Below are 24697 nucleotides of genomic sequence, written 5' to 3' on the forward strand. Positions count from 1 at the left end.
GTTACACTTGACAACTATCTGTCCAGACTGCTTGATTGAAAGCCTTAGTCAAGTTGTTTCGAGAAAGCCAACTCATTTAATTAATATTATTTCGTGCTGCAGATAATGTTCCCGTAAGGCTGGTGAATGGTGCAAGTCGTTGTGCCGGAAGGGTAGAAGTTTATTATGACGGAATCTGGGGCACCGTGTGCGATGATGCTTGGGATTTCATGGATGCACATGTTGTCTGCAAAGAACTGAATTGTGGACATGCTGTTAATATCACGAAGTCCAGTTGGTTTGGCCAAGGCTCAGGTCCTGTCTGGTTGGACAACCTCAGGTGTTCAGCGAATAATTCGGCCTTGTGGCAATGTCCGGCGAGACCATGGGGCGAGAACGATTGTGTTCACAAAGAAGATGCGGGAGTTATCTGTTCAGGTGAGTAGTTTTTTAAGGCATGCAGGCATAAGAATGTTTTTCTCTCATTGTGATGAAGTCCATTTTGACATTCCCGTGTAAGATAATTTCGTAAAGGTAATCGATAAAATTGGCATTATTTCTCTTATTAAGAAACCACCAACACTACCACAAAACCAACAACGGTTCAATGAATTAACTACAATTAAATCAATAATAGTGGTATATATATTTTTTTTTAAATTCGTTTTTGATTCCTGTGGTAGTCTAAAGGGAAACGATACTAATATCCATAGGAAAGATTTGTTGATCCTGCGTGGTGTGATTGAACCTAGAGCTGTCGGTGGATGGGAGCCAGAGAGCCAGAATAGTTAGTGGAGAGGTTATGGAGGCATATGTTTGTAAGACTTCAGACAAAGTTAGGAATGAAAAGGCTGAGCATGGTGCGACTATGTCCTGAGCTGCATATATTTCAATTCAAGACGTATCGGAGGAAAGGCGGATAATAGTGCGGGGGAAATGGTCACTGGTTTGCAAATAGAGGCAATGTGTAGTCAGGAGCGGCTGAGGCTGTTGACAGGGCAAAATAACAGTCACTTGGATGAGTTGCAACGTGGATGGTGGGCAAAATCTAAAAAACGATGAATACAGCACTGAAGATACAGTATTTGAATGCACACAGTACACTGAGTAAGGTCGATAAACTTGCAGCACAATTGCAGATTGGCAGGAATGATGTTTTAGATATCACTAAATCGTGGCTAAAAGACGAATATAGCTTGGAACATAATGCCCAAGGATGCACATTGCATCGAAAAGACAAGCAGGAAGGCGGAGATGGCGGCATAATTCTGTTGGTTAACAATTAAATCAAATCACTCGAAAGAGGTGACATCCATAAAGCTCAGGAACAGCAAAGGTAAAAATGCACTGATGGGATTTGTATACACACTCGCGAACAGTAGTTAGGATGTGTCCTACCAATTGTAGCTGAAGTTAGAAAATGAATGCCAAAAGGACAGTAACCATAGAAACCATAGAAACAACAGCACAGAAACAGGCCTTTTGGCCCATCTTGGCAGTGCCGAACCATTTTCTGCCTTGTCCCACTGACCAGCACACGGACCATATCCCTCCATACACCTCCCATCCAAGTATCTGTCCAATTTATTCTTAAATGTTAAAAAAGAACCCGCATTTCCCACCTCTTCTGGCAGCTCATTTCATACTCCCACCACTCTCTGTGTGAAGAAGCCCCCCTTGACGTTGCCTTTAAACTTTTCCCCCGTCACCCTTAACCCATGTCCTCTGTTTTTTTTTCTCCCCTTGCCTCAGTGTTTAAGCCTGTTTGCATTCACTCTATCTATGTCCATCATAATTTTATATACCTCTATCAAATCTCCCCTCATTCTGCTACGCTCCAGGGAATAAAGTCCTAACCTATTCAAACTTTCTCTGTAACTGAGTTGCTCAAGTCCTGGCAACATTATTAAAACAGTATTAAAATAGCAATGGGAAAATTCAATTCTCTAGGCCCCCTAGTAGGTGCCGAGACACCGAGGAGCTGACAGAGAGGCCGATATTGGAAAGGTGCAAAAATAATAGAGTTCTTATCATGGGTGATTTTAACTTCCGTAATATTGATTGGCACCTGATTAGTTCCAATGGTTTAGACGGAGCAGAGTTTGTTAAGTGTGTCCAGGACGCATTCGTGCCAGATATTTTGACAGACCGACTGGTGGAATGCCATACTAGATCTAGTTTTAGGTAACAAACCGGGTAAACTCACAGAGCGATGAGTGGCTGAGCATTTGGGGTACAGTGGCGCCGCTCCATGGCCTTTAGCATCATCATGGAAAAGGATAGAATCAGAGAGGACAGGAAACAAATTAATTGGAGAAGGGCAAATTACGAGGCTATGAGGCTAGAACTTACGGGAGCAAATTGGAAGGATTCCTCTGCAGGGAAATATACGATGGGCACGTGCTCAATGTTTAGGGACTGCTTGCAAGATGTTGGGGATAAATTTGTCCCGGTGAGGAAGATAAAGAATGGTAGGGTGAAGGAACCATAGGTGACAAGTGAGGTGGAAGAAGGCAGCATACATGTGGTTTAGGAAGCAAAGATCAGATGCTTCTATTGAGGAATGTACGGTAGCAAGAACGGAGCTTAAGAAGGGTCTGAGGAGATCAGGAAGGGGGGATGAGAAGGCCTTGGCGAGTAGGGTAAAGGAAACCCCCAAGGCATTCTTCAATTATGTAAAGAACTAAAGAATGACGGGAGTGAAGTAGGACCGATTAGAGATACAGGTGCGAAGACGTGGCTGGAGGCTGTGGAAGTGAGCGAGGTCCTCAATGTATACTTCTCTTCGGTATTGACCAACGAGAGGGAACTTAATGACGGTGAGGACAATATGCGTGATGTTGATGTTCTGGAGCATGTTGATATTAAGGGAGAGGAGGTGTTGGTGTTGTTAAATACATTAAGGCGGATATGTCCCTGGGGCCTGTGGAATATTCCCCAGGCTGCTCCAAAGGCGAGGGAAGAGATTGCTGAGCCTTTGGCTAGGATCGTTATGTCCTCGTTGTCCACGGGAATGTTGCAGGATGATCGGAGGTAGGGGATTGTTGTCCCCTTGTTCAAAAAAGGTAGTAGAGATAGTCCGGATAATTATAGACCAGTGAGCCTTACGTCTGTTGTGAAATCTGTGGGGAAATATTCTTAGACATAGGATCTACGGGCACTTAGAGAATCATGGTCTGATCAGGGACAGTCAGCATGGCCTTGTGAAGGACAGATCGTGTCTAACAAGCCTGATAGATTTCTTTTGAAAATGACCAGGCGGATAGATGAGGATAGTGCAGTGGATGTGATTTACATGGATTTTAGTAACGCATTTGACAAGGTTCCACACGGATACGTGTCATGGTCCGGTCCATGAGTCCGCATTCCGGTTCACAGTCCTGCCCATCGATCCTTGCTCCAGGTTTTTCTGTCTACCCTGTTTCTGTTCCTGTTGAGCACTAATTGAAGCAGCTGATTTTCTTTGGGACTGGCTGCATAAATACCTCCAGAGACCAAGCCGTGGGTGTTGGATTGCCCTTGTCCTTAATCCTTGTATCCCTTCCTCTGCCTCTGTTTCCTCGCCTGAAGTCCTGCTTTGTCTTGCCGGTAACTCTCGCTTTGCTTCGCCTGTAGTCTTGTCTTGGAGCCACCCAATACTAGCTCCCTTTCTGACCGTTTCCTCCGTCGATAAGCCAGCCGCCTTGCCGTTACCTACGGTTGGTTCTGTCCCTTCCTGTCCCTTGCTTCCGTCGGATAACCCAGGCCGTATTGCCGTTACCCTGCCTTGGGTCCTTCCCCTCCTGTCCCTTGCCTCCCTTGGGAGGAGTACCACGCCCTTCCCAGGAGGAGCTTCAAGTCCCCAAGCGTCGAGCCTCGCCGCAAGCCTTCAGTATCAAGCCTCGCCTCAAATCTCTGATCTCAAAGCTCGCCTCAAGTTTCCGGTCTCAGGCCTCGCCACAAGTCTGTGGCTCGGAGTCCATACCCGGGCTCCTAGCTCTCTTGCTCAGTCCTGTTCCGGGTTCCCGGTTTCCCTGTTCATGTCCTAGCCCTCACCCTGTATCCTAGTCCTGTCCATAGTACTTCCGTGTCTGTGTCTTGCACTTGGGTCCGCTACCAGGGCCCCCCTTATGACAGTATGATTATCCAGAAAGTCAGAAGGCATGGGATCCAGGGAGGTTTGGTCAGGTGCATTCAGAATTGGCTTGCTTGCAGAAAGCAGAGGATCGTGGTGGAGGGAGTACATTCGAATTGGAGGGTTCTGACTAGTGGTGTCCCACAGTGATCGGTTCTGGGACATCTACTTTTCGTGATTTTTATTAAAGACCTCGAATTGGGTGTAGAAGAGTTGGCTGACAAGTATGCAGACGACACAAAGGTTGGTGGTTTTGTGGATAGTGTAGAGGATTGTCGATGATTGCACAGAGACATTGATAGGATGCAGAAGTGGGCTAAGATGTAGCAGAAAGAGTGCAACGCGGAGAAGTGTGAGGTGGTAGACTTTCGAAGGACAAACTACAAGGCTGAGTGCAACGTAAATGGCAGGATACTTGGTAGTGTGGAGTAGCAGAGGGATCTTGGGGTACATGTCCACATCCCTGAAAGTTTCCTCACAAGTAGATATGGTATTTAAGACCACAGCAACATAAGGTAAAGGAGCAGAAGTCGGCCGTTCGGCCCATCGACTCTGCTCCGCCATTTTATCATGAGCTGATCCATTCTCCCATTGTCCCACTCCCCCACCTTCTTACCATGTCCTCTGATGCTGTGGCTACTCAGATACCTATCAATCGCCGCCGTAAATACACCCAATGACTTGGCCTCCACTGCAGCCCGTGGCAACAAATTCCACAGCTTCACCACCCTCTAGCTAAAAAAAAAAATCTTCGCATCTCTGTTCTGAATGGGCGCCCTTCAATCCTTAAGTCATGCCCTCTCGTACTAGATTGCCTTACCAGGGGAATCAATTTCGCTGCATCCACTCCGTCCATGCCTTTCAACATTCCAGATGTTTCTATGATGTCCCCTCTCATTCTTCTAATCTCCAAGGAATATAGTCCAAGAGCGGAAAAATGTTCCTCATATATTAAACCTGTCATTCCCTGAATCATTCCAGTGATTATTTTCCGAACCCTCTCCAACGTCAGCACTTCACTTCTTAAATAAAGAGCCCAAAACTGCCTCAGTACCCCAAGTGAGCTCTTATCCGTGCCTTATATAGCCTCAACATCAAATCCCTGCTCCTATATTCTATTCCTCTAGAAATGAATGCCAACATTGTATTCGCCTTCTTCACCACCGAATGAACCTGGACGTTAACCTTAAGGGTATCCTGCACGAGGACCCGCCAAGTCCCGTTGCATCTCAGAACTTTGAATTCTCTCCCCATTTAAATAATAGTCTGCCCGTTTATTTATTCTGCCAAAGCGCATAACCATACACTTTGCAACATTGTATTTCATTTGCTATTTCTTTGCCCATTCTTCCAATCTATCCAAGTCTCTCTGCAGACTCTCTGTTTCCTCAGCACTACCGGCCCCTCCACCTATCTTTGTATCATCAGCAAACTCAGCCACAAAGCCATCGAATTGATAATCCAAATCCTTGATGTACAACGTTAAAAGAAGCGTCCCCAACACAGACCCCTGTGGAACACCACTGGTAACCGGCAGCCAACCAGAATAGGATCCCTTTATTCCCACTCTCTGTTTCCTGCCAATCAGCGAATGCTCTATCCACGTATGTAACTTTTCAGTAATTTCATGGTCTCCGATTTTGTTTAGCAGCCTCATGTGCGGCACCTTGTCAAAGGCCTTCTGAAAATCCAAATATAAAGCTTCCACTGCATCTCCCTTGTCCAGCCTACTTGTAATTTCCTCAAATAATTCTAATTAATTTGTCGGGCAGGATTTTCCTTTAAGGTAACCATGCTAAGTCCTACCCCTCTTGTCAGATGCTTCCAGGTACTCCGTAACCTCATGCTTGACAATCGACTCCAACAACTTCCCAACCTCTGATGTCAAGCTAACTGGTCCATAATTGCCTTTTTGTTTCCTTGCCCCTTTTTGAATAGCGGAGTGACATTTGCAATCTTCCAGTCCTCCGGAACCATGCCAGAATCTATTGACTTTTGAAAGATCATTGATAATGCCTCCGCAATCTCCACTTCTACTTCCTTCAGAACGCAAGGGTCCATTCCATCTGGTCCGGCCGATTTATTTACCCTTAGACTATTCAGCATCCTGAGTACTTTCTCTGTCATAATTGTGACTGCGCACATTTCTCTTCCCTGTCACCCTTGAGTGTCCTATATACTGCTGTTGTCTTCCTCAGTAAAGACTGATGCAAAATACTCGTTCAGTTCCTCCGCCAGCGGATTAACTCCCATTACAATTTCTCCAGCATCATTTTCTATCGGTCGTACATCTGCTCTCACTTGTCTTTTAGTCTTTATATACTTGTAAAAGCCTTTAGTATCCTCTTTGATATTATTTGCTACTTTCCTTTCATAGTTTATCTTTTCCCTCTTCATGGCCTTCTGAGTTTCCTTTTGTAAGCTTTTAAAAACTTCCCCATCCTCTGTCTTCCCACTAATTTTTGCCTCCTTGTATGCCCTCTCCTTTGCTTTACCTTTGGCTTTGACTTCACATGTCAGCCATTCTTTTTCCATTCTAAAGTTTCTTCTTTTTTTTGGAATGCATTTGTCTTGCACCTTCCACACATCTCGCATGAACTCCAGCCACTGCTGCTCTGCCGTCCTTCCCGCTAGTGTCGCTTTCCAGTCAACTTTGGCTAGTTCCTCTCTCATGCCACTGTGATTTCCTTTCTCCACTGAAATACCGACACATCAGATTTCGTTTTCTCTCTCTCAAATTTTACAGTGAACTCAATCATGTTATGATCACTGCCTCCTATGTGTTCCTTCACCTTAATCTATCTAATCACCTCCGGTTCATTACACAATACCCAATCCAGTACAGTCGATACCCTAGTGGGCTCAACAACAAGCTGTTCCAAAAAGCCATCTCGTAGACATTCTACAAATTCTCTCCCTTGAGATCCAGCCCCGACCTGATTTTCCCAATCCACTCGCATGTTAACATCCCCCACAATTATCATTAAACTTCCCTTCTGACAAGCTTTTTCTATTTCCTATAGCAATTTGTAGTCCACATCACTGCAGCTGTTAGGGGGCCTGCATATAACTGCCATCAGGGTCCGTTTACCCCTGCGATTTCTCAGCACAACACATAAAGATCCTGCACCTTCCAATCCTATGTCAACTCTTTCTAACGATTTAATATCATTTCTTACCAATAAAGCCACGCCATCCCTTCAGCCTACCTCTCTATCCTTCTGCTACAACGTGTATCCTTGGACGTTCAGCTGCCAAAGACATGCATCCTATAGCTAGGTCTCATTGATGGCCATAATGTCATACCTGTCAATCCGTAGCTGTACGACAAGATCATCCACTTTATTCCTTACGCTGTGAGAATTTATGTGTCACACCTTAAGGCCGGTATTTGGTATTTTTGCTTAGATTGCACTGCAACTTTATTGCACAGCAACTCACACCAATGCGTACAAATTTGCTCCACATCCTGCCTGTCCTTCCTGACGTCTTTACTGTTCACTGCCTGGGATTTATTTCTGTTTCCCCCCTCCTCTGCTCTGTCATTCCGGTTACCATCCCCCTTCCAAATTAGTTTAAACCATCCCTAACAGCTCTATTAAGCCTTCCCGACAGCATACGGGTCCCCTTCGGTTTCAGGTGTAACCTGTCCTTTTTGAACAGGTCATACTTCCCCAAGAAGTGATCCCAAAGGTCTAAGATGCTGAAGACCAGTCCCCTGCACCAGTCTCTCTGTCACGCATGCATCTGTGTGATCCTACTATTCTTCCCCTCGCTAGCACGTGGCACAGGTAGCAATCCCGAGATCACGACCCTGGAGGTCCTGCTGCTCAGCTTTCTTCCTAACTCGCGGAAATCTCTCTTCAGGACCTCCTCCTTTCCCTATCTATGTCATTGGTACCAACATGTACCAAGACAACTGGCTGCTCGCCCTCTCCCTTCAGAATATTCTGGACCCGATCCGAGACATCCCATATCCTGGCACCTGGGAGGCAGCACACCATGCAGGTATCTCTATAAGGCCCACAGAATCTCTTGCCTGTTCGCCTGACTATGATTACCGCATTCCTCTTCTTCCTCCTTCTCTCCTGCACAACAGCGCCAGGCTCAGTACCCGACACGCCTTCACGTGGCTTATGGTGATTTAGCTTTCATAAGTCCAGGGATAGAGTTTCAGAGTCGTGAGGTAAACATGCAGCTCTATAAAACTCTGGTTAGGCGACACTGTGAACTCGGGTCTTTTATCCCTAGTGCGATGGAGGATGAGAAGTGACCATTTAGAGTTGAAAAGATGGTGAGAAGCATTGATCGGCTGGACCGACATTGGCTTTTTCCCACCAAATGGTTGCCACAAGAGGGCACAGGTTTAAGGTGCTGGGGAGGAGGTACAGAAGAGATGTCAGGGGTATGTTTTTTTTACGCAGAGAGTCGTGTGTGCGTGGAATGGGCTGCCGGCAGCAGTGGTAGAGGCGGTTCCGATAGGGTCTTTTAAGAGACTTTTGGATAGGTACATGGAGCTTAGAGGGCTATGGGTGACGCTAGTAATTTCTAAGGTAGGAACATGTTCGGCGCAACGTTGTGGGCCGAAGGGCCTGTATTGTGCTGTACGTTTTCTACGTTTCTATGTTTCTAAGCCATGGATTCATTTCCACCTATCTGCAATTTTCCCAGCAACCTGAATTCCCCTGCTATGCAAAGATCTGTACAAGCTGTCTTAAATGCACTTTATGAGGTAGTCTCCACTGCTGCAGTGGGCGAATCATTCCCCAGATTCATCACTCTCTGAGAAAATCAGACTCTCCTCATCTCCGTCCTAAATCTACTCACCAGAATTTTGAGACTATATTCCCTAGTTTTAGTATCATCTGCCAGAGGAAACAACTTTCCTGCGTCTATGTTATCTATCTCTTTCATAACTTTATATATTTCTATCAGATCTGTTCTTCTGAATTTCAGAGAGTCCAGTCCAAGGCGCCTCAATGTCTCTTCATTGCCTAACTCCCTCATCTCTGGAATCAACCTGCTGAACCTCCTGTTTATCACCTCTGCATCCAGTATCGCTGTCCTCAAGTAAAGAGACCAGAACTGCACGCAGTACTCCAGGTGTGACCTCACCAATACACTGTGCATTTGCACCATAACCTCCGTGCTCTTAAATTCAATCCCTCTGGCAATGAAGGCGAACATTACATTATTTTCTACATAACCAGCTGTACCTGCAAACCAACCTTTTGAGATTCATGCACAAGTCCTCATAACCCCCTCTGCACAACAGCGTGCTGCAATATGTTACCACTTCAATAATAATCTGTTCTTCCGTTTTTCAAGTGGATGTCCTCGCATTTTGCAACAATATACGCCATCTGCCACGGCCTTGCCCACTCACTTTAGCTATCTATGGGTCTTTGCGGACTCTCTGCATCTTCTGCACAATTTGCTTTTCCACTCAATATGGTATCATCAATGTGACGGGGTCCTGAATTACCCCAGTGAACTGTCCTTTTGAAATGTGAGAGAGAGAGACAGTTGTTCAACACCAAACACCTTGTTATTAAGAGAGAGAGAGAGAGGCGAAATCTGCTTTCAAATGGTGTTATGGGTTCTTTGCAGAATGTTTACGCTTTGCAAGGACACTGGCAGATCCTGTGTTCTTATAGAGAGAGAGAAAGGATAAGCTGCTTGATGGACAGCTGGGTTTCAGCACGGTGAGATAAATAGACGGTCAGCTGATAGACCAACAATCACATGGCCTCAGACACTGAATGAGCTTTGTTGTGCCCACAGAAAAGGTGGGTGTTTGGAGGATCGATCAGTGGCTCTCGCAGTGTGAAAAGGGTATGACCGGTGGGGAGTTATTTGCGTGTCCAACCCTCGTCCGCTAACCGGACAAACTCCGAATGCAATGTTGCCTTCCGTTTCTATCCAAGGCTTACTCTCCCCACCGTTACTGTCCTTGTTTTGAGTAGAATATACTTTTGTTGAGCACCGTTAAAAATCTCTTTGAAAGTTTTCCATTGTTCCTTAACCATCTCAAAATATAGCTTGCTTTCCCAGTCTACAAGAGCCAAATCCTTCCTCGTCCCATTGCTCAGGCATAATACACTGGTTTGAATCAAACTATTCAACCTTCCTGTCCGTTGGATCGCTGTAGAACTTTTACGTCCACTCTGCCGGAGCTGTCTTCTCATGCTAGCGCAGGCATGTGAACATCTCAGTGCGATACGGTTTCCGCCGTACCCCTCGCCTGGTTTAGCTTTCCTGTCGAAGCGGTGCACCAATGTATGGCCGGTGTCGCATGCAAACAGTTAATTCGAGTCATTGGTGAAAGCTAAGTGTCCAAAGGGGAGTTTGGACACCATAATCCCCATTATCACAGGTGCTGCACATCCCTGATCACCATATGCCCACATCACAATTAATTATTAACATGAAGCTATAATCAAGAATCTGGTTTGTTCTTTGATCTTCAGATCAGAGGGAGATAAGGTTGGCAAATGGAAAGAATCCCTGTCAGGGCAGACTTGAGGTTTTCTTTAACGGAACATGGGGAACAGTTTGCTCTGATTCGTTTGGCATGGAGAATGCACAAGTCGTTTGCTCCCAGCTCAACTGCGGCTCGGCGAAATTAATAGAAAACAGCGCTGCATTTGGAGAAGGGACTGGACCGATCTGGCTGGATGACGTGAGGTGTCGGTTGGGCGACTCACTTTTATGGCAATGCCCATCTTCATCATGGGGCCAGCACAACTGCAAACATGAGGAGGATGTTGGGATCATTTGTTCAGGTAATTATATCGTCATAGCGTTGTAGACTGCGAAACAGACCTTTCGGCTCACCTACCCGTGCCCAACTATTAATCGTCCTAGCCCCATCGGCTCGTACCCGGATCAAAGCTCTTCATTTCCCTCCCATCCACGGAACTGTCTAAATTTCTCTTGAACGTTGAAATAAACCCTTTCCCACAGTTCCACAGATTAGTCGTTCCACACTCTGAGTGAAGAAATATCCCATCATGTGTCCCTTAAAGACTTCACCATTTACACTTAAACTATGAGCTGTAGTTCTAGACTACCTGACCCTGAGTGGAAAAAAGCCTTTTTGAATGGATCCTGTCTGAGCGACTCATAATGGCGGTTATCTCTAACAAATCTCACCTCATTCTTGTACGTTCTAGGGTATAACGTCCTACCTTATTTATCCAAAATAACCTGCAGATGCTGGGGTCAAAGCAACACTCTGAAGGAACTCAGCAGGTCGGACAGCAACGCGGAAATGTACGATAGACGTTTCGGGCCGGAACCTCCACCGATCTTTTCCACGGATGCCACCCGACCTGCTGAGTTCCTCCAACGTGTTCTGAGTGTTACCTTATTCACCCTTTCCCTTTTACTCATAGTGTCGATACTGCAGCATAATTGACAAAGTTTTCTGCACTCTGACAATGTTATAGATATATATTTTTAATATATTTATTATTTATCTATAAACGTAAGGACCTGCATTGGGAATATTTCACTGAAATTTTGAGTTAAATGTTTTACAGAAATATGGCCATCGAAACCGCTAATTAGGAAGGTCAAGAAGGAGAAGATAATCAACCCATTTCCAAAAGCCTCCAGTAATTACTGATATTTTCATTATTCAAATTTTTCAACGACTATGTATTTGTTCTTTTTTTTAATGCTTCTTGTTTTAAGGCGTTTTCTCTGCTCCTTGTCAGGGAAGGATGAAGACTTTACCTCCCTCAATTTCCCTTTTCCGCTCTCACTTCATTTCTTGTCGCGTTAGTGCAAGAGAATATTTAAGTACAATGTAGGCCAATTCGCTGCTTTAGCAAAAACGATAGAACATTCTTGCTGAACGCTTTGTAATCAAAGGTTCGAGATATTCTAAATTTGGAGAGTATCGGAAAGTTTAACTGCTGAAGGACAGAAAATGGTGTGCAAGACGTTACAGCCGTATGGCTCAGATGTCCAAAAAAAGCCTTCAGCATTCAATGCAAAGAGTATAATGACGCCATTACAAATCCTGGTACATCTTTTGCCAAATTCGTAATTCCAGCGTGTCAGGGCCATATAGGATATTAAATGCCTGTATGCATATATGTTTCAATGAAAATATTGACAACATCAGAGTAGATCAACATATTCTATCGAACGTGTTGTTCTTCAGCTTTACTGTCCAATTGCATCCACGAACAATTAACATCCCAAAACATTAAACAGATGACTCATCTCTAGAAGTTGAGAGAGAGAAGTGGGTACATAGGAATTCTAATACAAGTTAATTCTCAAATAAGAACTCGTGCATATTTTGTTTCAGACCTGCGGCTCGTGGCGGGGTTCGATAATTGCTCTGGAAGACTTGAAGTTTTCTTCAGTGGGACGTGGGGAACGGTCTGTGACGATTCATGGGACAGACACGATGCTGCTGTCGTCTGTCGTCAATTAAACTGTGGGGATCCAGTCCTGGTTTTCGGGGGGATGCTATTCCTCCTTGGAAACGGCACTATTTGGATGGACGAGGTCAAATGCAAGGGTAGTGAGAATTTTCTGTGGGATTGCCAATTCTCTACATTGCATGGTCATGACTGTGGGCACAAAGAAACCGTCGGTGTGATATGTTCTGGTCAGTAATCAAATTATGTTTCTACTTTTCGTCAATTCCACTTATTTGCTCGTCATATCTCAATCTCTTAACACAACTCTAGAAGAAACATTGATATCTTCGAATAGGTACAACAAAATTAACCTTTCCATCATTGCTTGTCCGAGTCCTCAGCTGCTGGTGCCGTTCTACATCTATGTTCAACATAATTGACTTGGTCTGTATGTCTGTAATTTTCTTGGAGCATTTATTTCCCCTGAAGCCCATGCTTGTAATCCAGCTTTCCATCTCCTTACCTCTTAAAAAACATTCACACTCTATTTGCACCCCTGTAACGCCACTGGTGTTCGACTTGAAATCTTCACACGACTTGGAACTTCCCGGAAAATGCTTGGGTGAGATTAGTATTTATATATCTTTATGTGCACTGAGCAGTAATTTTCAGTTTACGTTTAACATTATAATGTTCAGAATTAAAATCAAACCCTGACAAACGCATGGAAATTTCACTTAATGAAGGCTGACAATTTTTCTCTGCTCTGATAGCTGAATCCGTGATTTGATGAAAGGCATGTTTTAAAATTCATTTACTCGGAGATACAGCACGGTCACAGGCATTTCTGGCCCAGTAAGACCGCGCTGCCCAATTACAGTCAGGTGACCAATTCACCTAATAACCCCTACATCTTTGGAAAGTCGGAGAAAAACCACGCTGTCGGGGGTGTATATACAATCTCCTTTCAGGCAGCCGTGGAATTGAACCAAGGTTTGTGACGCTATGCGCTTCCGTGTTGCTCCTGACAAAATATATTTAAATTTGTTTAACGTCTTTCTTTCAGGTCACCAGCCACATACTCCTACTTTTAGTAATCTGAGAGCCTTCATCTACGCCATTCCTTTCATTCTTGGTTCTCTTCTGGTTATCGTTTCTCTCTACCTGATCAAAAGCAAACGAAGACAGTTCCAGAATGGTTGGTAAATCTATTCTCATAAGCCTTCATGATTGACTATGAACTAATATAACATTCGTCGTGTTGATTCTTAGCTATATGGTAGGTTCCATGAATTCAGAGTGCATAAACGCATAAACACACTCTAAATGGCTGTCTAGGATATTCAGGTCCCGATTATTTAGGCGTGGATTGTAAACGTATTTGCCCTTGGTAAGATGAGCTAGAAAATATAAGTTGGCGCCACAACGCAGCTTGAAGGGTACTGCTGAATGCAGCGTATGCAAGGCGAAATGATGCTGTCAGACTTATCTGCTCGCTGGACGGACGGAAGAAACAGCATATGGAAGTAACGCGGAGGCTGTTGCTGAACGAAACTCAATCTGGAAATTGGAATGACATTATTACGGAACTCATAGCATTACGGCGCAGTACAGGTCTTTCTGCGTCCGCTGTTGTGCCGACAATTTAACTTACTCTAATTTCGATATACCCATCCCGCCACAGAGCCCTCCATTTTTCTTATCTTAATATTCTACCTCCAAAACCACCCTTGTCAAGACGCATCACTCGCCGCTCTGTGTGAGAAGAAAAAAAAAACTTATGTCCTATACTTCCCTCCAGTCACCTTAAAATTATGCTCCCTCGTATTTTCCATTTCCGCCCTGGAATACATATTCATTATATCCACTTGTTCTATGCCTCTTATCATTTTCCATGCCTCCAACAAGCCACTTCTTATCGTCCTTCACTACAGACAGAAAACACTAGTCCGCTTGAACAATGCTTATCAGACAATTCTGAGTACTGCTGTATGTTGAAGACTGTTTGATTAACAGAGAGCAGTTAGTACAGAGAAATATTTCAGTGTGGTTCAGATGATGTAAGCATTGTTGGTTCACTGGACTTTGGAACTTATGCAGATGAATTTGATGAAGGTACAGACGATATTGCCGGTTCTATTTTTAATTCCATCACACGAAGGAGGGTTGCGAAGAATGTTTCTGGGATATTTTAATGAATGGATAAAATAGGAGATGTTAATTAAGTAATATATGTAATAATGTAATGGCTCCGTCTCTCTAAGTGGACAATGGATGCGCCCGTCTGGGCGATGAATATGGTGATCCCGGGCTGCCTAGACATCAAGATCCCCCTCTCGGCCTCTCGGATGTGGTCCAAAGGAATACGAAGCAGTACATTTGGCGTCAGCTAGGCTGCAGGAGCTGCCGGAAGGTGACGTGATACGTCATCCAACCGCCTTAGCCGCTCCACTCCGGATTAGTGCAGGGTTTACTCCTTAGCCTTCTTTTCTTCCGAAGATCCGTAACCCTGGATAGGGGCCCATACCGAGTACTGTCAGCCGGAGCCAGCTGAGCCCGGGACTCGTATAAGGCTGGGTCGTCACGCTCTGTAGTAGTAACATATGGAGCCACTACTCACTACCTTATAAGTATGTTATAAGTCATGTATACTTGATAGATAAGTAACTATGCGTGCATGCACGAGTACGCGTTTGGCCTCTCTCTCTCTCTGTCGCGCGCGCGCTCTCCCTCCCTCTCTTTCTCTCGCACACCCTCTCTCTCTCTGTTTCCCACCTCTCTCTCTCTCTCTCTCTCTCTCTCTCTCTCTCTCTCTCTCTCGCCCACCCCGCCCACCCCCTCCCGTTTTCTTCACCGGATAAATTTCCCTTTTTGGTATTTCAGGCGATAGGAAGTCACGGCGTTCTACACAAAAGTTTGGTGAGCCGTTTTATGAGGAGATCGCCATTCAAGAGACTGGGCCTGGAGTCGGTAATTGTATTTGAACAGAATGCATCAGTTATCTCTCAATGTGAGTGAATTGTTTTATATTAAGTCCAGGTTTTTCTTTCATCAGTGAATGCGCAATCCATCAGCTCAGCAGATAAATTAGAATTTCATCCGGACGGTGATCTGCATGACTACCAAAATGAAGACGTGGAAGGTAAGTTTGATAAAATTTTACCCCTCAATAGTCTCATCAGAACAGAGCGAAATAAGTCATGGTCTTAGAATCAGACGCAGGGATATTACAATACACAGCAACGCAAATAATTAAAGTAGAATCAATCAAATGCAGATTGAGGAAATTTCAATGAGAATACCATAACGCACTGGAGCAGATTTTAGCCTTTCTGCCCATCGAGACTACTACTAATTGAAGTATGGAAATATCTGGAAATCTAATCATTTGGCAATTCCTAGAAAAACAAAGAACAACAGAGACAACAAAAAAAGCTGAGACAATATTTCAAATCGAAACAGTTTCATCAGGAATATCTCAATCGACATACTGACGTTTCTGCACGCAACTCTCGTTAGCATGCACACAATTCGATCACGTTTTCTTTCGAAGATGTATGTATTAACTATTATTGTTATTGAGGCTTTTATCTCAGATGATTTACCGTAAACTTTGAAATGCAATTACTTTCCTCAAACACAAAAGTAACTCATCACAGTGGGTTATAGATGTAAAGATATGACATAAGAAACTATCTCTGTTTTCTTTGGAGGTTGCATAACAAAGAGGCTTCTAGAAATGCCTCGTGATATTAACCTAGTCTTGGAAGAAAGACTGTAAAAACAAAATGTGTACGTTCAACGGCGGCATAATCTCTACATATCCCATTAACATTAGCCGTAGTCAACCGAACGGGCCATGGAACATGGAACAGTCGAACTTCTGGTTCACGATTTTATGCCAAAGTAATTAAAGTATTGATTAGACCTCTAGCATAAATGTCTCAAAGACCACTATACTCTTTTCCTCTACATCTGTGGGCAAACCTCTCCGATTCCAAACAGACAAATCACTATTGGTCCTGTACATTTTATTCTTCCGGTTAAGCCCAAGTTGTAAGACATAGTCAAACACCTCACAATAAATCCTTTACAGACATCTTCCTCATATCTGTCTTCACCTATTACCTTTGCCTACTTGGAAATCTGAGTCAAATAAGACACAGCCTCTCCAGCAGTAAGTAATGATGCTCTTCTTAATTAGTCTGTGTTGATAAATCCTATCACTATGAATGTTCTCGTATATCCTCCCTGCAACTAACGTGAAAGTAACAGGTCTATGGTTTCCAAGGTTATTCATATGTTGTGTAACAGAACATTAAGTAATTTCAGTTTGCTGCGACATCATTTGCTCCAGGTAGGACATGAAAACCTTGGACATCGTAACTCTCTTAATATGTGGTATATCTCCTACCGTGCTTGGTCGAACTTATCTACCTTCATCTTCTTCAATAGATCCAATAATACGTCACCCTTTTTATCCAAATGCTATAGCATCTTAGAAACCATCTTATCCTTCACGTCCTTCTCCTTTGTTGATACCAACGCGCAGTCAGTTACACATCCTCCACATCCAAGTACATATTTCCTCCTGTATCCTTGAAGAGGTTCAAACCTCTCCCTGGTAATCCTTTTGCTATACACAACTATAAAACAAGTACAGCAAGCAAACAGGCCTTCTCGGCACTTCTAGTCCGTGCCGAACGCTGAATCTCACTTAGTCCCATCTAGCTGCACCTAGCCCGTAACCCTCCATCCCTTTCCTGGCCATATCCCTATCGATTTTTTTTCTTTTAAGTTACAAAATCGAACCTGCCACTACCACTTCTACTGGAAGCTCGTTTCACAGAGCTACAACTCTCAGAGTAAAGAAGCTCCCTCTCGTGTTACCCCTAAACATTTGCCCCTTAACTCACAACTCATGCTCTCTTGTTTGAATCTTCCAGAATCTCAATGGGAAAAGCCTATCCAAGTCAACTCTGTCTATTCCCCTCATAATTTTAAGTACCTCTAACAAGGCCCCCTCAACCTTCTACGCTCCAAAGAATAAAGATCTAACTTGTTCAATCTGCGGGTTCTTTTTTAACATTTAAGAATACATTGGACAGATACATGGATGGGAGGTGTATGGAGGGATATGGTCCGTGTGCAGGTCAGTGGGACTAGGCAGAGAATGGTTCGGCACAGCCAAGAAGGACCAAAAGGCCTGTTTCTGTGCTGTAGTTTCTATGGTTTTTCTATGGTTTTCTATGTCTCTATATTGTTGACATCTTTCCGATAATTTGGTGAGCAGAATTGGACACAATACTCCAAATTTGGCCTCACCAATGCCTTGTACGATTTTACATTACATCCCAACTCCTGTACACAATGCTCCGATTTATAAAGGCCAGCACACCAAAAGCTTTCTTCACCACCCTATCCACATGAGATTCCACCTTCAGGGAAATATGCACCATTATTCCTAGATACCTCTGTTCTACTGCATCACTCAATGCCCTACTATTTACCCTGTATGTCCTATTTTGATTTGTCCTGCAAAAATGTAGCACCTCACACTTATCAGCGTTAAACTCCATCTGCCATCTTTCAGCCTACTCTTTGAAGTGGCCGAAATCTCTCTGCAAGCTTTGAAAATCTACTTCATTATCCACTAAGCCACCTACCTTAGAATCATCACCATAGTTACTAATCCAATTTACAACCCCATCATCCAGATCATTAATGTATATGACAAACAACATTGGACCCAGCACAGATCCCTGAGACACACCATAGTCACCAGCCTCCAATCTGACAAACAGTTATCTGACAAACGCCACTACTCTCTGGCGTCTCCCATCCAGCCACTGCTGAATCCATTTTACTACGTAAACATTAATACCTAACGATTGAACCTTCCTAACGAACCTTCCGTGTGGAACCTTGTCAAAGGCCTTACTGAAGTCCATATAGACAACATCCACTGCTTTACCCTTGTCAACTTTCCTAGTAACCTCTTCAAAAAATTCAATAAGATTTGTCAAACATGACCTTCCACTTACAAACCCATGTTGACTGTTCCTATTCAGACCCTGTCTATCCGGATAATTACATATACCATCTCTAAGAATACTGTCCATTAATTTACCCACCACTGACGTCAAACTGATGTCAAGCCGATAACTGCTAGGTTTACTCTTAAAACCCTTTTTAAACAATGGAACCAAATGAGCAATACGCCAATCCTCCGGCACCATCACCGTTCATAATGACATTTGAAATATTTCTGTCAGAGCCCCTTCTAGTTCTATACTAAATACCCTGGATGTTCGAGGGAATATCCTGTCAGGACCCGGAGACTTAGCTAATTATATATTACTTAAAAGCGCCAGTATTTCCTCTTCTTTAATCTTCATAGTTTCCATAACTTCCCTGCCTGTTTCCCTTAACTTACACAATTCAATATCCTTCTTCTTAGTGAATACCGAAGAAAAGAAACTGTTCAAAATCGCCCCCATCTTTTTTGGCTCCGCACATAGCTGTCCACTCTGATTCTTTAAAGGACCAATGCTATCCCTCAATGTCCTTTTGATATTAAAATAACTAGAAACCCTTGAGATTTATTTCCACCTTACTTGCCAAAGCAACCTCATATCTTCTGTTAGCTTATCCTATATCTTTTTAAGATTATTTTTCTATTCTTTATACTCCTCGATCACCTCATTTACTCCATGCTGCCTATATTTATTGTAGATCTCTCTCTTTTTCCGAACCAAGTTTCCAATATCCCGTGAAAACCATGGTTCTCTCAAACTTTTAATCTTTCCTTTCAACCCAACAAAGCAATAAAGAATCTATACCCTCAAAATCTCACCTTTAAATGACCTTCATTTCTCTATTACATACATTCCATAAAGCAAATTGTCCCAATCCGCTCCTTCTATACCCTTTCACATCTGCTCAAAGTTAGCCTTTCTCCAATGAAAATTTTCACCCTGGGTCAAGTCCTATCCTCCTCCATATTTACATTGAAACTAATGGCATTGTGATCACTGAACCCGAAGTGCTGCCCAATACATACTTCCGTCACCTGACTTATCTCATTCCCTAACAGGAGATCCAACATCCAACACTGCCCCTTCTCTCGTTGGTACCTCTATGCATTGCTACAAAAAAAAAAAAAAAACTCCCACAATCACAACCTTGTGTTTACTACAAATATCTGTTATTTCCTTACAAATTTGCTACTCTAATTCTCGCTCCCCATTTTGTTCTTGCTTTATATATAAAATGTCTTAAGTTTCTCTTCAAATCTGCTTCTCAATGTCATTTCATGACTCTTGATGGATTTCCGAATCCTTTTCATTAGTTATTTCCAATATTCAAAGAATCCAAGGTTCATTTTATTATCAAAAAATGTAAGTAGACACAACTCTAAGAATTGTCTTCACTAGATATCCATAAAATACAGAAAGACGGAGAAATAATGTATAAAACCATAGAACCCATTTTCTTTATTATCTTGAGTGATTGATTTTATTTTAGTTTTTTTTTTATGTGATTGACTTAACATACCAGCTCTCTCGCTATCCGAGGTTCCTTTACCTTGCCATCCTGTTGTTCCCTCTCACTGCTGTCAGTGCAGTTTGTCTTTAAGCACCCTCCACATCTGCGATATAGACTTGTCCTAAAATAGCTGCTCTCAATTAACTCTCTCTAGTTTTGCTTAGTCATTTTGTAGTTTGCTAGATCTCGTTTAATGATCTCAGGCAAGGTCGTTGGCGACCTTTTCCATGGCTACGTTAAACTTTCTGTTGGGCATTTCCCCATGTATTGTCTCCTACTGAATGGTTACTCGCCCGATTGGTCTCATTTCCAAAATCAGGTTAGCATTGTCCCTCCTTTAGTTAGACTCTACATACTGATTTACAGATATGCAGTGTGACTACAAGTGTGACTATAAGGAGACTGACAAATCTGCGACGAAGAGATCCCGAAAGTTTGTCGACAATATATGAATCATGAGTAAAATGGATACATTCTATTTGCCTGTATATGAGCTACTCTAACAATGATGTAGACTGCCGACACCATCGATGTAATAGGAGTTCCTTTGTTTGAATAACTCCACCCTTAACAGTGATATCTTTCAGGAACATTATGCAGCGATTGCTCATAAATCAATTGATTGATGTTGCCAAAGTTATTCCAAAAGAAAATCTCTGAGACAACAATCATATCACCAAATATTAAAGCTACTGATGAACCGTACTGTCAGCACTGTAGTTTTCCTTCAGTTAATGTGCAATCCTGTTCTGAAATTACTTGGGAACATTCTTGGAAACAGCTTGATTAACTAAGCCCATCAACTCTGCTGGGACAGAGGCTGCTGACAAAGTTTGCGAGATCTCAGTCCTGGGACAGTCTTTCAGGTAATCCCCAGATGTATCCCTCTCGATATAGATGCTTTCTTGTCCAGGTATAAGGACTTTGTAGTTTCTGTTGACGTTTCTCCAGCTCCAGGCATTTTCAGGATGTGTTTGCTAAACCAATGCCCAACCCTCCTTCTTTCGCAGCCGGGCTTGGGAACCTCCATTGCAGAGGTTTGAGAGCAGAAGTTTGTTCATGATTTCACAGCAGGACGAGGGCGATACAACGCCAAGGCTCAACATTACGTTGTAAAACGTAATTCGAAATGGGCTTGAGAGTCACGTCCTGATGCTGAAAATAGGATGAAGCATTGTATTTTTAGAATTTAAAGTTTTAAGTCTTTTACACAGAGAGTTGTGGGTGCCTGGAATGACTTGTCAGAGGTGGTGGTGGAGGCTAAAACATTAGGGGTATTTAAGAGCCTCTTGGACAGGCACATGGATGAAAGAAAAATAGAGGGTTACGGAGTAGTGTGGATTTAGTACTTTTTATTAAGGAATATATGGGTCGGCAAAACATCGAGGGCCGAATGGCCTGTACTGTGCTCTAGTATTCTAGTATCTAGTGTCTACTGACCGATTAAATAACTTACCCGAAGGAGTACATACTTAACTATTTTCTAACAGAAATAAAATTCGACAATTCAGATTTGCAAAGAGATTTTGCAGGCATGTGCGGGATTCCGTAAGGTTAATCTAAAGGGTTGAGTCTGTGGTGAGGAAGACAAATGTAATGTGAACATTCGTGAGAGGATATGTATATAAGAACAAAGATATAATGGTGTATAATGGTGCTGTTTTATCGGCATTAGACAGGCAGAGAAGACTTGATTGGCCGAATTGAAGTCCAGGACAAGGGGTCACAGTTTGAGGATAAAGGGGAAGCCTTTTAGGACCGAGATTAGGAAAAAAAAACTTCTTCACACAGAGAGTGGTGAATCTGTGGAATTCTATGCCACACGAAACATTTGAGGCCAGTTCATTGGGTATATTTAAGAGGGAGTTAGATATGGCCCTTGTGGCTAAAGGGAACAGTGGGTATGAAATTTAGGCTGGTACAGGGTTCTGAGTTGGATGATCAGCCACGATCATTCTGAATGGCGGTGCAGGCTCGAAGGGCCGAATGTCCTACTCCTTCACCTATTTTCTATGGTTCTATGTTTCTATATTTCTATGAATGTCTTAATTCTGTTCTCATGTCTTACGGTCTTATGGTAACGTTAACTTTGTTCCTGTGTCGGACATTGCTACTTAACCTGCTCACGATTAGAAGTTTTCTCTGTCGTTGTTTCCTATTTTCAACATGTGTACTGTTCAGATCACTGTGGATAGTGAGAAAATCTTCGTTGCGAATGAGCCGAATGGATACTGAATGGTTTGATTATTGGCAGTTAACTTCACTTTATTTAATGTGTTGTGGCGGCATTTTCTGCAATATACTCAGGAATTGTCTTTCACTTTTCAGAATCCCCTTCGCCGCTTGACGAAAATTTCGGAGAAGAACGTGACGGTATTGAATAATGCGCTTGAATTACAATCATTCAGATTAAACATTTTATGGTCATTTGCAACCACCGTGCAATTTCCATGTATGTTTTGTAATTCATTTAATGTCATGTTGTACATGGAATTCAAGACCCTCTGTGATTTGAAGTGTGATCCTTCGGGAAGTGGAAAACAAAGCAAAACTTCTCAACAGGTTGGCAGATACCACTGATGCAAAATGTAAAACGGCTTTAAATTGAATTTAACGCTTACGTTGTTTGATGTGCTATATGTGCTTTGAGCTGGATGTGTCCATTGACACTGTGTTTTGCACCCTGGCCCTGGCGGAACGCTGTTTCTTTTGGCCGTATTCGAGTGTATGGCTGAATGACTGTTAACCATGAACGTAAACCTGAATTTAAATCGTTAACTGTAGTAAATTTCATAATCATGTTTTTGAAGAGCAAGTGGTTGGATAGTGCAGAATTTGTGAAATGTGCGCAGGAAAGCTCTGTTTATTAATGTATAGCATTTAACATTTTCCAAAACAATAAAATTGAACAAGTGGTGGAGGTATCTGTGATCAAGCACTTTGGGTCGAGGGAAAATAATTCTGTTACCTTTAAAATAGTTATGCAGAAGGGTTGAAACGATTCTCGTACTAATGCCCTGAAGTGAGGTAAATGGCACTCTGGACCCATCAGGAGGGACATTGCAGTAGTTCACCCGTCGAGTTTCTTTGCAAAGAATATAGAGCATTTTCCCAGTGGGAGGACATTAAAACCTTCCTTTATCGATAAATACAAGGAACTAAATGTTGTAATCTGTATATTGTCACCGGTGCCTCCCGCCATGAGGGTAAGAATGATAGCATAGATTTGATCAATATGCGGCATGTGCCCCATCGAGTCTGCAACACATTTTCATCGTGGTTGATCTCTTTTCCTTCTCAGCTCCCATCTCTTTCCTTCTCCCCTTATCCCTTCGTGCAATACTTTTCAATGGTTTCGATAGGTGCATTTAATTTCAGAGAAATCTATACAATCTACATTCTGAAAGTCTTTTTCTTCTCAAACATCTACGAAGCAGAGAACTGCTCCACGAAATCAATGACAGTTAACTGTTAGAATCCCCTCGACAACCCCCCCACCAACTCCGCCACCCACACACAAGAAGTAGCAAGGCAACGACACCCCTCCCACAAGAGGAAAAAAATGAATACATCGGCGCCCACACCGAGCACTGAAAGTGCAGCAAGCATTAATAAAGACACAGACTTACAGTACCCCAAATACGACACTTTCAGTCAGTATTCGACACACCACAGGTTCTCTCCCCCCCTAATATGGGTAAAGGAGGTGTCCCCGTTTCACAGCGAGAGGCGGGACATAACAAAACAACTCGCTGATTAATGGTGTTAAAATGCTGTTTCCGATCGTCCTGCTTCTCCCATGACGCATCAGTCGGCAGAACCAGCCTTGAATCCGCCCGCCTCCAGAGCCACGACAATCCGGTACCCTGAACGTGCAGAAGACTTCTAGGCCGCGTCCTTGGCATCACGAAAAAAAAAAAAATCAGCTGGTCATGAGGCCCTGGGAGCTGGTGCCATACCCGCATGGAGCAAAAGTCAAAATATAACTCCACGTCAGGGTCTACAGAAGAACCTTGAAAGGGAAAAAGAGATATCAAAGATAGAAATGAAGCTGTTTCCGAAGTTGGAAGCAAAGAAGTTCCGTTTAGCGCCATCATAACGCAGCTCCGCCTCTTCTTGATGAATCGAGAATTTATCACCCTCAGCCTTAAATATACTCAGTGACATGACCTCCACATGACTTCTCACCAGAGCAGACATCCCTCCACATCCACGTTATCGAGGCCTTTCAACATTCGACAGGTGTCAATCAAGTCATCCCTCATATCTCTGATTTCCAATTAGTAGAGGCCGCTTTATAAGACAATCTTTTCATTCCCCGGAATCATTTTCAGGAAACGCCTTTGAACCCTCAAATGGTGTTATTACATAGAGGACCAGAACTGTTCACAATTTTCCAAACGAGGCCTCACCTCTGCATTATAAAGTTTGACTTGACATAATTGAGTGTATATTCTATTTACCTTGAAATTAATATCTCAATTGTCTTCCTCGCCACGATCTAAACATGCAAATTAAACTTTAGAGAATACTGCACGAAGACTCACAAGTCCATTTACACAACAGGTATTTGAATTTTCTCTCCATTTAGAAAATAATACGTGCATTTATTCGTTCTGCCCAAGTGTATGACCATGCACTTTCCTTCGCTGTGTCCCTTTTTCAAATTCATAGC

General features: G+C 43.1%; 1 protein-coding gene across 1 annotated transcript; it reads left to right on the forward strand.

Annotated features, from left to right (window-relative positions):
- Nucleotides 1-89: 89 nt before the first annotated feature.
- On the forward strand, nucleotides 90-22855 carry LOC140196964 (antigen WC1.1-like; the record flags this gene model as incomplete). The annotated part of the gene is made up of 8 exons (XM_072256901.1): nucleotides 90-417; nucleotides 10564-10878; nucleotides 11638-11712; nucleotides 12417-12722; nucleotides 13541-13672; nucleotides 15358-15444; nucleotides 15530-15616; nucleotides 22351-22855. Coding segments are annotated over 8 exons (1386 nt in total), but the record flags the coding sequence as incomplete, so codon positions are not given.
- Between the last annotated feature and the right edge of the window lie 1842 nt (nucleotides 22856-24697).

Source organism: Mobula birostris, chromosome 4 (assembly GCF_030028105.1).
Source record: "Mobula birostris isolate sMobBir1 chromosome 4, sMobBir1.hap1, whole genome shotgun sequence".
NCBI lineage: Eukaryota > Metazoa > Chordata > Chondrichthyes > Myliobatiformes > Myliobatidae > Mobula > Mobula birostris.